This window comes from Diorhabda carinulata, chromosome X, assembly GCF_026250575.1.
Source record: "Diorhabda carinulata isolate Delta chromosome X, icDioCari1.1, whole genome shotgun sequence".
NCBI classification, from domain to species: Eukaryota; Metazoa; Arthropoda; class Insecta; order Coleoptera; family Chrysomelidae; genus Diorhabda; species Diorhabda carinulata.
The window spans coordinates 35273903-35286940 of record NC_079472.1 but is presented as its reverse complement, the minus strand read 5'-3'; the positions used below and the strand labels follow the sequence as shown (position 1 = coordinate 35286940).

General features: G+C 29.7%; 3 protein-coding genes across 3 annotated transcripts; 1 reads left to right on the top strand and 2 right to left on the bottom strand.

Moving 5' to 3' along the window:
- Window positions 1-390: 390 nt before the first annotated feature.
- On the bottom strand, window positions 391-2084 carry LOC130900823 (ankyrin repeat and MYND domain-containing protein 2). Its single transcript, XM_057811716.1, has 2 exons — window positions 1719-2084; window positions 391-1466 (listed from the first exon to the last, which is right to left on the bottom strand). The coding sequence occupies exons 1-2, from the start codon at window positions 1917-1919 to the stop codon at window positions 483-485; spliced, it is 1185 nt and encodes a 394-aa protein (XP_057667699.1). The 5' UTR covers window positions 1920-2084; the 3' UTR covers window positions 391-482.
- A 1821-nt stretch (window positions 2085-3905) lies between these two features.
- On the bottom strand, window positions 3906-8684 carry LOC130902148 (dihydrolipoyl dehydrogenase, mitochondrial). The gene is made up of 9 exons (XM_057814016.1): window positions 8489-8684; window positions 8036-8179; window positions 7793-7931; window positions 6997-7241; window positions 5321-5422; window positions 5041-5265; window positions 4780-4978; window positions 4461-4672; window positions 3906-4202 (listed from the first exon to the last, which is right to left on the bottom strand). The coding sequence occupies exons 1-9, from the start codon at window positions 8528-8530 to the stop codon at window positions 3993-3995; spliced, it is 1518 nt and encodes a 505-aa protein (XP_057669999.1). The 5' UTR covers window positions 8531-8684; the 3' UTR covers window positions 3906-3992.
- Window positions 8685-8727: 43 nt separating this feature from the next.
- Window positions 8728-11944, top strand: LOC130902149 (methionine aminopeptidase 2). Its single transcript, XM_057814017.1, has 6 exons — window positions 8728-9133; window positions 9190-9542; window positions 9607-9946; window positions 10014-10148; window positions 10201-10375; window positions 11398-11944. The coding sequence occupies exons 1-6, from the start codon at window positions 8995-8997 to the stop codon at window positions 11648-11650; spliced, it is 1395 nt and encodes a 464-aa protein (XP_057670000.1). The 5' UTR covers window positions 8728-8994; the 3' UTR covers window positions 11651-11944.
- The last annotated feature ends 1094 nt before the right edge of the window (window positions 11945-13038 follow it).

Below are 13038 nucleotides of genomic sequence, written 5' to 3'. Positions count from 1 at the left end.
GACAGCTAATAACAGTTGTCAAGTCTCTGAAAAAATTTATTTTAACGCCTACTTATCCTTATCAATATTGACGCTAAAATTATTCGCAATTTCTGAAGTGACCTCAATTTTTTGCTCGCCAGTGTATAAGTGAAATATTATAGTGTATAGTGTGTAAATGAATTAAGAACATAAGAGACGGTGTTTATTAATTCACTCCAGGAGTATAAAGAATGTAAATAATTATGAAAAATGAATCACCAAGTTTACTCTGCTTCCATTGGTCGTAGTCATAAATCAATACTTAAATCATTTATTTATGTGTACGAGTACTTTTGAGATTAGCATGTTCAACAAAACTTCAGCTTTCTTATATTATTATAGATAATGTTGGAAAGAAAAACAGTCATGACATTTTGTAGTAGTTTACTTAAAATTAATTGCTTTGTTCACAGAGCTGTGTTTATTAGATATTAAATAAAACAAGTAGAAATTACTAAATTTCAATTATTTACTAAAAGATTTTGTAGGTCAGTCGACAATTCAGCCGCATCTGGTTTGGTTAATGGATCTGTATCAATCATTTGGCTCAGTCTAGGACATGCCTTTTTATGCCAATGCCAATGCAACCTCTGGCAACTTCTATCACAATATTGAACGACTTTACATTTCGAACATTTTTTAGCAGGTTTTTCTTCTCCACAGGTATTGCATACTGATAAACTATCTTCAAACCCTCTTTGTCCATTTATAGCATGACTTATTACACTCAAAGCTGTCGGTGGATCTTTGCTGGCTAAGCTAGCAACCATCTGACGAAATAGAGTGCAATCCCGGTATGGAAATTCTCTAATACATTCTTTTAAAAATGAATCCATAAATTCTAAGTGGCCATCTTTCCCTGGTTTTAAAAGCTTCCTTGTAAACAATTCAGTAATGTCTAGTTTTTTTTCTTCTTCTGATTCATCTTTTTTAGCTGACTGCCTTTGTCTCACTTTCAAAATTTCTCCAACAATATATCCTAGATAATGAAATTTGAAGGACATCACTTCATTTCTATCAGCTCCCCTTTTTATTTCTCTTTCACACATAAGCTCCAGAACTTTTTTAACTTCTGATAGATGTTCAGAAATGCCTACAAAATTTTGAACATTCAAAACCACCTTTATGGGATTTATGTTTGTCTGCATTACAAATCTATGGAAGCTTTCAGCTAAAAAGGGTGGTAGGTATGGTGCTTTATTAGGTGGTTCTGTTGTGTAATAGTCTACATCAGATTTTGGGATATAACTATTTATTACGGCAACACAATTGTGATGTCCTACAAATGCAGCCATTTGTGATGGCGTGCGGCCAACTGTGTTAGTGATGTGGGACTTTGCTCCTGCTAATAAAAGTGCAAGACAGACATCAGAATTTCCAGACAGTCCAGCAAAATGTAGAGCTGTGTATGTATGTTGATGTTCACAGTAGTTTACATCAGCTCCCTGTAAAAAAATTGATACTGGTAGTTCATTTAGTTATAAAGAACTGTAACTATTGAATCATTTGGTTACATATTATAATATGAAAAAACAACTGAAACATCAAAGTTGTACTAATTATTAAATAAATGTCGTGAATTAGATTTTATAATATAAATATTTCAATGTATAAAATTGTTGTTTAATTTATTTAGTTATTGTTATTCATTTTACTAGAAATGTGTAAATTACTTTCCCAATATAATGATAGCTTACCTGATCTAAAAGTACTTGCACCAGATCCTTATTTCCCTTATAAGCGGCATGTTGAAGAGGAGTCATAGAATTTTCATCAACTATATTCACGTTTTTTACTTGCGAAAGCAAAGTCTTCAATAGAACTACATCATTGTTTTCAATAGCTTTGAAAATCTGTTCTTCCGTTTCAGTTAAAACTGTTTTATTTTTTTCTGACATTTTTCTTCACTTCAATTTCGAATTTTAAAAAAATACAAAATATTAGGAAACAGCACCTTGCCTACCCCTTTTATAATTGTCAAAAAGTCAATATTTTTTATTATAGGTTACACTCTTCTTCTTAATTTAGTTTCAGTAATAAAGATTATTAAAACTTAAAATTATAAACATCCGACTTTTAGGTAGCATTCAATTAATAAAATACTATAGCATTCACTTGTCACGATATGCTTGTAAACTTATAAAATACGCAAAGGAATAAAACTTCGAATCGAAGTGACTGATGACCAGTAATATTCTTACTTCACTTCAAAAATAAAAGAAGAGACAATTTGCTGATAAATTTGTATGGTTGTGTGTTGTGTAGTCTTTATTAGTTTTCAATACGAAAGCTCAATTTAAAGCGCAGTTTAAACTTTAGGCAAAGAAAATGTACAAATATATTTGCTTTATGTTCATTACACTAATAAAAAAAAAACAATATAAAAATACAAGAATACTAATTCCGTTAATAAAATCGACACGTGTTTTATTTAATCTGGTATACCGTGAATATAACACAGCAATTTTAACTTGGGTTTGAAAAAAAATTTAATCAATTTTGTTTCAAATATTTTTTAGTATGATTGATTAGCTTTATTGGATAGAATTGTGATATGTTATTCATTTGGGTAAAACGTATTGTTTATAATTCTTTTCCTAAGTGTCATTTATTCAAAAAAGCATGGTTATATACATTACAATCTCGATATAAGAAACCGGAAGGGAACAAGTGAATATTCGTTATATGAAGTAATTCATTGAACTGAGGTTTGTTATGTTGAGGTTACATGGTTAAAATTTGTTATAAAAAGGTAAACAAATCAAAAATGATTGTTTTACGAACAAAAAGGTGTCGCGACATACTATGTGATTAAGAGTCATAAATTGGTGGTATGTATATCTTAGGGTTTTGGGTCGAAAAAATTCGTTAATTAGAGGTATTTATACTTTTTTATTGGTAGTTAGAAATTCGTTATAGAGATTGTTCGAAATGTAAAGGTATGTAGACAATTCAATGGTATTACAAAGAATTTGTTTAATCGGTGAAGTCGTTGTATTGAGGTACGTTATATTAAGGTTGCACTGTATTATAAGAATTAATAAATTCATACATAGTAATCAAGATGGTAAAGCAGAGCATTGAGAAAAGTGCTCTATATCTCTAGGTTAGTGAGTTTACACTATTTCCATTTTTTAATATTTAAGCATTTTTCAAATATTTTTTAGGAATTGTTGAAAGGTGAGAATTATATCGTTATACCTATCTACCTCAGCTAGTATCGATAATATGCTTTATCCAATGTTTTAGTATATATCTAAAGGCTTAAAGCTCTTTCAAAACTGACGCATTGTGATAATCTACAGTCACAACTGTACCTGCTCTTGCACAACACTCCTACCAAATTAAACTCAAAAGCTGTTTAGTTCATTGAACCTCTTTTTGCTCCTTTTATATTCAGTTATTATTCCTCACGGTGGCCAGAAGCACATACTGTTATGTTTAGTTAGGAGTCGTTGTTGAATAGCTTCGAGGCGTAATAGAATAAAAACAATACTTTATTAAAATACGATATATTATGTTATAATACGAGCGTACATTCTCTAATCGACTTTCGAGAATTTGCTGGATTGATCCCTCTAACGATCGATTAGAATTAGCACATAAATGAGCAAATTCAACATAATAAGCATATCCTAAAAAATTTTGTTTTATATTTCAAGTGAAGTTAGGGCTTATCAAAATACATATGTACAAAAGCAGAAGAAAATGAAGTGACATTGTGTTTGCATATTAGAAATCACAATATCAGCCCAGCAGATGAAAAGTTTTCCTATATTAGGATTATTTCTGAAATTTGTCATATCCTACACAAATATGTCCCTATCCCATTCAAAAACAAACAAACGAGAAATAGAGAGAAAAAATGAATAAAAACCAAATCATTATAAATAAATATTCTATATTTTAAGTGAGGCTTAACAAAATATATACATAAACAAAAGAAATGAAAGTGACATTGTGTTTGCATATTAGAAATTTATAGGTTTTCCACAATATGCAGCCATATTAGCTTCTCGTAATGCTTCTGAACAAGTTGGGTGAGCGTGGCATACTCTAGCGATATCTTCGCTTGAAGCTCCATATTCTTGACCTAAAACTGCTTCGTTGATAAGTTCACCAGCTCCGGGACCAATTATATGTGTGCCTAAAATTCTATCAGTGGCTTTATCGGACAATACCTGTAATAAAAAGAGGTTCTTTGGTACGTCTCTAATTTCTTGAAAATTATTCTCTGACAACTTCAGTTGAGTGTGAGTTGATACCTATCACAAAAAACTTAAACTCCTTAATAGCATTAGTTATAGAGAACACCACTTTGAATTTCTAGGAAAACAAACATAGATAATTATAGATGTCTGAAATCTATTTGACATTTATATGATTTGATTTAATTAAACAGTATAATTTATCCTGTATTTGAATATTCAAAAGTTCACCTTGACAAAACCATCAGTTTCAGCATTAGTTTTTGCTCTAGAATTTGCCATGAACGGGAATTTTCCTACTTTGTAACTAATGCCTTCGTTCTTAAGGTCTTCTTCAGTCTTTCCAACCCAACCAACTTCCGGATGGGTATAAATTACAGATGGCACGCAATTGTAGTCGATATGTACAGGTCCTCCTTGTATTCCTTCCACACAAGCCACTCCTAAAATAAAAGATGACAAAAACAAAAAATATAATAATTATAGGAGAAATTTAAGTAACAGTATAAAAATTAGTATCAACAATAATATAATTTTTATGATTGTTTACCTTCATCTTCAGCTTTGTGTGCTAACATAGGTCCATGTATACAATCCCCAATAGCATAGATACTAGGAACAACAGTTTGGAAATGTGAGTTTACTGGAATTCTTCCTTTCTGATCTTTAGCAATACCCATTTCATCTAAACCTAAACCTTCTGTAAACGGCCTTCTACCTACACACACCAATAGTACGTCACATTCAAGCTATAAACCAAAATGAACCATCAGGAACGTTTTCATTATTTGAAACTTAACCAAGAACTTACCACTTCAGTTTTGCTAGAATCTTTTCCATCTTCAATGTTTACTTTTACGATACTTCCTTCTTTTTGTGCGGCAGTAACTTTGGTACCCAATTTGAAATTTAGACCTTGCTTAGTGAGAATCTTTTGAAGAGATTTGGCTACTTCTGCATCAATACCTGCACCACCAATTGATGGCAAAAATTCAATTGCTGTTACACTGGATCCCAATCGAGACCATACCGAACCCTACAATAATAACAATAATGTTGTTAAAAATATTTGTTTATTAAATTTTACATACCAATTCCAAACCAATTACACCGGCTCCTATAACTATCAATCTTTGTGGAACTTGTTTCAGAGATAAAGCACCAGTTGATGAAACAATAGTTTCTTCATCGATCTTGAAAATAAAAATGTAAGAAATATTATCTATTATAATCAAATATCAATATAATAATATTTATGGAAATCAGCTCTACTATACTAGTATATATATATATATATATATATATATATATATATATATATATATATATATATATATATATATATATATATATAGTATGATCCACTTATACCACTTAGTGTTGTGTGGTCTAAGTTTATATTTATGTACTGTGTTTTTAATTATCAATGTATTTACGAAATTAACTAAATTTATTAATATTAAGTTATTAAGTTGATAATATAAATGGTTAAGCAGTAATATGCAATCATGTTTGTGGTTACTAGTTTTACTGCTTGAGGAAGACTGAGGAAGATAAGGCGAAGTATATCCAAAGTATCTAACAATTATTTTTGCTGTAATTGTTGAAGGATGGACGTGAATTCTGGTCTCAAGAAGGGAGAACATACTCAATTAAAAAGAGAAGAGTGGTGTTCGAATGACTTTAACTGGGAAAAAATGAGGTGATAAATCAATTAACCAAAATATATTTGAAAAATAAGATTTCTCAGAAAGGGATTAAAAATGGGTCTGAAGTTCCATACGTGGCTTATCTACAAAACATGGAAGAGCAGCAGAAATTACATTCTTAGAAATTCTTATTTAGTGATAAATGCCGAGACATAATTATTATCCTTGTAACTTCATTCTAATATTCATTCTCTATTCAGATCTCTAACAATTAACTTATAATTAATTTAATAAAAAAATTTTGAGAAGATAAGTCATAAATTTAAACTGAATAACATTTAAGTTTCACAATAAATAAAAGTGTTTTACAAAAGTTACAACTAAACAGTATGTAAAAATATTTAGCTAAAATACTTTAGATATGAGGCTATTATAAACTAACTCAATTCATAAATAAAATTTTCTAAAAAAATAGAATGAAATATACAAATTTTGTTCATTCTTTTTTATTAATTTTTTTCTCAAGTATAGTCCCAATTACTTTGTCCTATGTTGCTTTAGGTCTTTCTATTAATTTTTCCCTATTTTTGCATCACATACTCTCTTTGCTGGTCTTGAATCTTCCTTTTTTGTAAATGACTCTACCAATTTAACTGTCTTTGTTCAAAGAGTGACATAATCTTCACATCTTGTAGTGTTTGGACATTTGTAACATAAATTATTTCATCTCTGTAGCTTACGCACTTTATTGTTCATAAGTGAGAGTCCATATTTCACAAGTCGTGGTCAATATTGATCTATAAATTGCTTAATAAACATTCAGCTTTATCATGTCTGAGACTTCTTTTGTATTGATCTAACAATTATTTTAGCTGTAATATAATATATTTGAGACATTTTTAATTCCCTTGGTAATCTCTGTGACTTCATTACCTTTATTTCAGTGCCAAGTTAAAAAAATACTAGCAATTATAGAATTATTCCTTCTCATACTACAATTAACTGGCCCACCAGATTGAACTCAAAATGATTTTTTCTTTAGGCATATTTAAAACAAAATATTGGGAAAATATATGTACCTTAACTTCAACTGTATATTTTGGAAAATGAACGCTTACCTCTATTCCTGGGAAAGGTGTAACCTCAGATCCAGTAGCTATGAGAATATTTTTGGTATTTACTACTTCACTGGAGCCATCTTCTTTTGCTACGGTAACTTGATTGGGTCCAGTAATTTTACCATGTCCCTTAACAAGGTTTACCTTGTTTTTTTTAAACAATTGGGCAATACCTCCAGTTAAACTAGTAACAGCTTTTGTTTTCTGTCCCATTAATTTATCCAAATTTAAGCTAACATTACCAACTATAAAGCAATACATCATTAGCTAGAGAACTGAATAGTTTTCTTGTACACTCTTCTTCTTAAACCTTATTATATGGTTTTTGTGGTGATTTGTCTTGATTTTAAGTTTCTTTTTATGAAAATCAGTTTAGAATAAAGTAAAAATTGACATTTTGACCTACTTCTTTCTTTATCAAAAATAAAAACCAAAGTAGGGCAAAATGTCATTTTTTCCATGTTATTTTGAGCTGATTTTCATAGAAAAGAGACCTAAAAAATACTAATCATCACAAAAATTTGAATAATTTTACTGGGTACTTTATGACTGTTTCAAAATAAGGCAGATAAAATTTTGAGTTCAAAACTATACAATAGTCACATGTCTATTTAATATGCATCTAAAATTAATTTAATATAAGCTGATTTCTACACCTCCTTTTTCAAATATACTTAAATAAATGTTGAAATTTGTCAACTAAGATCCAAAGAAACCAAATCATGTGTCTTAAGAACCTTCACCAGTTTTTTAAAATTAATAAAATAATTTCAATGTATTTAATATTCTAACTAACCTTCAATTCCTCTTTCAGTTAAATCCCCAGTATGAGCCATATGATAAAAATGAGAATTATTTAATAAAGCCTTAGATGGAATGCAACCAACATTGAGACAAGTTCCACCCAATGTTGGATTCTTTTCAACGCATACAGTCTGCAAATAATCAAATTTTATAAAAAATAATTAATGTAAAACATATACTCCTATTTCTTAATCAGAGGATAAGTTTTTGACAAATGACCAATTCATACACTTACCTTCATACCCAATTGTGCTGCCTTAATAGCCGCAACATAACCCCCTGGTCCTGAACCAATGACCACAATATCTGCATCTTCAGTACTGGAATATAGTCTACTTTGCAGTGTACCCAATATTCTTGGATTATATCTTAAAGTTGACTGGAAAATAAAGAAAAATTGTTGTAATAATAATCCCAATAATCAAAAGTACAAATGTTAATACGGCTTTTGAGAAGTGAAAACTAATTATTAATGTATGCATTCATGCTGTTATAACAATCGTGTAATTCAATAAACATTCAATAATTATATATTATTCTTATATTAAATCAGTCAAGATATTCCTATTTAATGCCATTTATACGTTATATAATTATAACGTATCTACGAAATCATTAAGATCTAAAAAGTTTACGGTTTATGAAGATATACAGGCAATTTATTACGTAAACTGAAAAAAACACTGACCTTTAAAGAAGCTGTTAATACGTTACACACAGAGCGTTGCATGATTGTTTTGTGGATTTATTGGTAAAAAAATGAAAAAATCGTAAAAAAAATCGTATATTCGAAATTTAGATAATAATTTTCCTAAATTATTTTTTCACCTCAATCCTTAGAGGTGACATTTACTAAGTGACAAGTGTGGAAGTGTCGTAATGCGCAATCAGATCAGAATCACCGTAATGCGATCAACTAATCATATGATCAGTGATATTTTTACAATTTATAAAGCTCAAATGTTAATTCCTTCTAATGGCCAAAGTATACGGTTTTTCAGTATAAATTACAATTATTACAATTATTATATGCAATTTTATTAATATCTCTTAAAAAAGATACAGTAAGTAGAAACGTGAATTAGACACGGCTATTTAACCGGTTTAACTTATTGGGTAACTATTCACGAAAAAAATAATGTCATTTTTGACATTTGGTGTTGACTGAATATATTTTTTATTCATACGAGAAAAATGGCGGCTTTAAAAACCGAAATTAAAGAAGACCAGGAATATGAGGAAGACCAAGAACGCGTTGTTGAAGATGATATAGAAAATGGAAATCCAGAAACTTCTAAAAAAAAGAAGAAAAAGAAAAATAAGAAAAAAAATGGTAAGCTCGTGTCGTCACATGCTTGATATTATTGAATAACCACATTTTTATCACAGTAATTTTGGACGAAGATGGGAAAGATGAAAATAGTGAAAAACAATTAAATGATGCACCCATGGATACACCAATAACCGAAAACGGGGAAGTAGAGGCGGACGGTGACAAGAAGAAAAAGAAAAGAAATAGAAAAAAGGGTGGTAAACCAAAACAAACGGACCCACCTTCTATCCCAATCGTAGAACTATTTCCAGACGGTGTATTTCCAATCGGAGAAATACAGAAATATGAAACAGGTAAAGATGATCGTACCGCCAAAGATCGTTTCACTTCTGAAGAAAAACGAGCACTTGATAGAATGCATAATGATATTTATAATGAAGTGAGATTGGCAGCAGAAGCACATAGACAGGTATATTATTAATGATGATCACTTTAATATAACTACAATATATTAGTAATTGTTATTTTATTAGACTCGTCAATATATTCAAAAATGGATAAAACCTGGTATGACCATGATAGAAATTTGTGAAGAATTAGAAAATACCGCAAGAAAATTAATTGGAGAAAATGGCCTGAAAGCAGGCTTAGCATTTCCAACTGGTTGTTCAAAAAATCATTGTGCAGCTCATTATACACCCAATGCTGGTGATAAGACAGTTTTTGAATATGATGATGTTGTAAAAATTGACTTTGGCACTCACATTAATGGTAGAATTATTGATTGTGCTTTTACCCACACTTTTAATCCTAAATATAACAAATTGGTTGAAGCAGTTAGGGATGCTACTAATACCGGAATTAAAGCAGCAGGTAAAAATCAGTTTGAAAAAAAAATGTTATGATTTGAATTGTCTTTACTAGCATATTTTGCTTCAAGGTATTGATGTTCAACTTTGTGAAATCGGAGCTCAAATACAGGAGGTCATGGAGTCATATGAAGTTGAATTAGATGGAAAAACTTACCAAGTTAAATCTATAAGAAATTTGAATGGGCATTCTATTTCACCTTATAGTAAGCATTGTTGTAAATTTTGTATTTCAAGATTTAAAAGTATTTTTTTTAGGGATACATGCTGGTAAAACAGTACCAATAGTCAAAGGAGGGGAGGCTACTGTAATGGAAGAAAATGAATTTTATGCAATTGAAACTTTTGGCTCTACGGGTAGGGGTGTTGTACATGATGATATGGAATGCTCCCATTACATGAAAAATTTTGATGTTCCCTATGTGCCATTACGGTAAGAAAGAGTAAATTCCATACTTATCCAGTTCCTCTATTAGTAAATAGATTGTCAAAAGAACAGTGGCGGGTATACATATTTGCCACTTGTAGGTTATTCATCTTTTGTTGCCTCTACCGATCTCTGAAATTCGATACCTTAATTCAAAATAATTTGAACTTTTTTATTAGAAAAATTTCAACTTTATAATTTGAAAAATGAAAGATGCTTGATTATTTCCACGTAAAAAAAAATTAGCGAAAGACATTATTTCAAGCAATGAAAAGTTGAATACTACTTTTGTATGTTAAAAATATTCAATAATTATATAATATGACTAAACCATACACAATGAGTAATGCTGATACATATTTTTTATTACATTCTCAGTTTAACAACAATAAAATAAATATTTTTTCTTAATTACCTGTTGGTATTACAGTTTGAGTAAGTTAAATTATAAAAACATTCCAATTTATTGTTCAGACCAACCAAGTCTTGATTATATTGTCTTATGAAAACTTGTTCAGATCTGACTCATGCTTAAAAGATCTAAAGCATTGAGCATTTCTTGACTTAGAGGTCGATAGTAAATAGTTTTTCACTTTTTTCAAGCAAGGAAAGCTTCTCTCGCCTTAGGGTACAAGTTTTCCAGGAAACTAGCTTTTCTGTTAGAATTGATGGTTAACAACTCTATCAATTTTAGAAGAAATGAAAATTTTGAGCTGAATCCATTATACACTTCTTGCAATTTTGCAAACTTGAATATGAGGAAATCTATGACGAGAAACATTTAATTCTAATATCTTCGTCAGGTATTTCATCAAATCATCTTTTTTGTTCTTGATTTAATCTTTAAAATAGATTTTATATCAATATTTCTATGATGTATGCAAGTTTTTAAAATAATTTCACTGGCATTTAAAATATTTTATGAATTTTTTTAATTACTTAAACTATTTATAACTTCATTTTGTAATAACCTTGTGTTTGTAGGGTTTCTCATCAATGACTAATGTGAAATTTCTACTTTGTTTCAGTCTACAATCCTCCAAATCTTTATTAAACATTATCAACAAGAATTTTGGAACGCTAGCGTTTTGCAAAAGGTGGTTAGACAGAGCTGGGGCAACAAAATACCAAATGGCCTTAAAGGATTTGTGTGACAAAGGGATTGTAGATGATTATCCTCCGTTATGTGACATAAAAGGATGTTATACAGCTCAGTTTGAACATACTATAATGTTAAAGCCAACATGCAAGGAAGTTGTTTCCAGGGGAGATGATTACTAATATTTCACCAAAATGTTTATTCAACTGATACCAATTTTATTAATAAGAAACTTTCATCAAAATATGAATATCGAATTTTTTCTATTAAAAAAATGTGGTTAGTTTTACATAGCTTCAACTAATGTGGGCAATGTAAACTTTCTTCTACATGTACATTATCTGTATGTAATAAAAAACTGTATAGGAAAATTTTTTTATGTGGAAGAGTGCTTAGAGAATTGAGACAGAATTGAAAAAATGTTTCTGTTTCTTCTTAAATTCGGGATAGTGTAAATGCAATAAATTTGACAAAATTATTACAACAATAATGAATATCTGTTAAATTCTTTACCACCTCAAACTAATTATCACAATTTAATTGTGATTAATGACCATTTAGTAAAAATGGACAGAATTTTATTGAACCATCCCTTGCATAACAATTGACTATTGTTTAACGACTTTTTACCGGATTTTCTAGCCTACAGCATTTGGTATATGATGGAGTGCTTTTTGTTAATTAAATTTTGAGAGTAGCATTTTTTTTTAAATAAAATTAATTTGTTTTTGAACATAGTCGTTTGAAATATAGAGATGGTATTTGAACAATCTATAGTCTGTTTTGATGTATGAGAGAGCAATAAAATTATGCAGCATTCGTAATCTGTAGGTTTATCACTTCTTTTAGTAGACAGCAAGTTGTAACTCTAGTATTTTCGTATAAAATATTTGTATAAATGTGAAGAAAATATCTGATAAAAGGTTTTTTTTGGTTAAAAATAACGAATGGTTATATTTAATTGCAGTGCATAAGCATTGGTTCGTATTCTAGAATCAAAACTTTGGTCATACATGTAACCAACAATGGTTATAGTTATATCGAAAATATAGAATTATTTAACTACAATAACATTTTGTTTTGTTAAATGGTTGCTCCAGAAAACATTGCAATTGTTCGACACGAAAAGAGGCGACGGTAAATAATAAATTTGATAATGTATATATAATCTTCAGGTTTATTCAACTTTTAGCAACGAAGCTCGTCTAATTAACAGAAATTTGAGATATGAGCGAAGTTTTTCAACTTCCAAATTCAAAATTTATAAAACATGTATGATCACTCAATGAGTTAACCGTCTGTTAATTGTTGTATATTGGAGGTCTGTAATGCTATATTATAACGATTTATTAAATAGATGGGTAAGATTTACAACAGCACCAGATACTATTAAGTAATAGAAATAATCAAATACATTATAATCAGTGTGGATTTCCAGGAGTGATTGGGAACGTTGAGTTAAAAATAATCAATATTAACGCTAAATATTTTGGATCAGTACACGATACCGCGATATGGCAAATATCTCGTATAAATTTACATTTAGAACAAGTGTATTTGCAATATTACA

What these genes read in the sequence shown, in the direction of transcription:
- LOC130900823 (XM_057811716.1), bottom strand. Translation starts at nt 1,919, where the DNA reads ATGTCAGAAAAAAATAAAACAGTTTTAACTGAAACGGAAGAACAGATT. An exon ending in TGCAAGTACTTTTAGATCAG is followed by an intron (nt 1,467 to 1,718) that starts GTAAGCTATCAT and finishes ATTTTTTTACAG; the next exon opens with GGAGCTGATGTAAACTACTG.
- LOC130902148 (XM_057814016.1), bottom strand. Translation starts at nt 8,530, where the DNA reads ATGCAACGCTCTGTGTGTAACGTATTAACAGCTTCTTTAAAG. An exon ending in CAGCACAATTGGGTATGAAG is followed by an intron (nt 7,932 to 8,035) that starts GTAAGTGTATGA and finishes GATTATTTGCAG; the next exon opens with ACTGTATGCGTTGAAAAGAA. An exon ending in CACCTTTCCCAGGAATAGAG is followed by an intron (nt 5,423 to 6,996) that starts GTAAGCGTTCAT and finishes TTTATTTTCAAG; the next exon opens with ATCGATGAAGAAACTATTGT.
- LOC130902149 (XM_057814017.1), top strand. Translation starts at nt 8,995, where the DNA reads ATGGCGGCTTTAAAAACCGAAATTAAAGAAGACCAGGAATATGAGGAA. An exon ending in CAGCAGAAGCACATAGACAG is followed by an intron (nt 9,543 to 9,606) that starts GTATATTATTAA and finishes TTATTTTATTAG; the next exon opens with ACTCGTCAATATATTCAAAA. An exon ending in GCATTCTATTTCACCTTATA is followed by an intron (nt 10,149 to 10,200) that starts GTAAGCATTGTT and finishes TATTTTTTTTAG; the next exon opens with GGATACATGCTGGTAAAACA.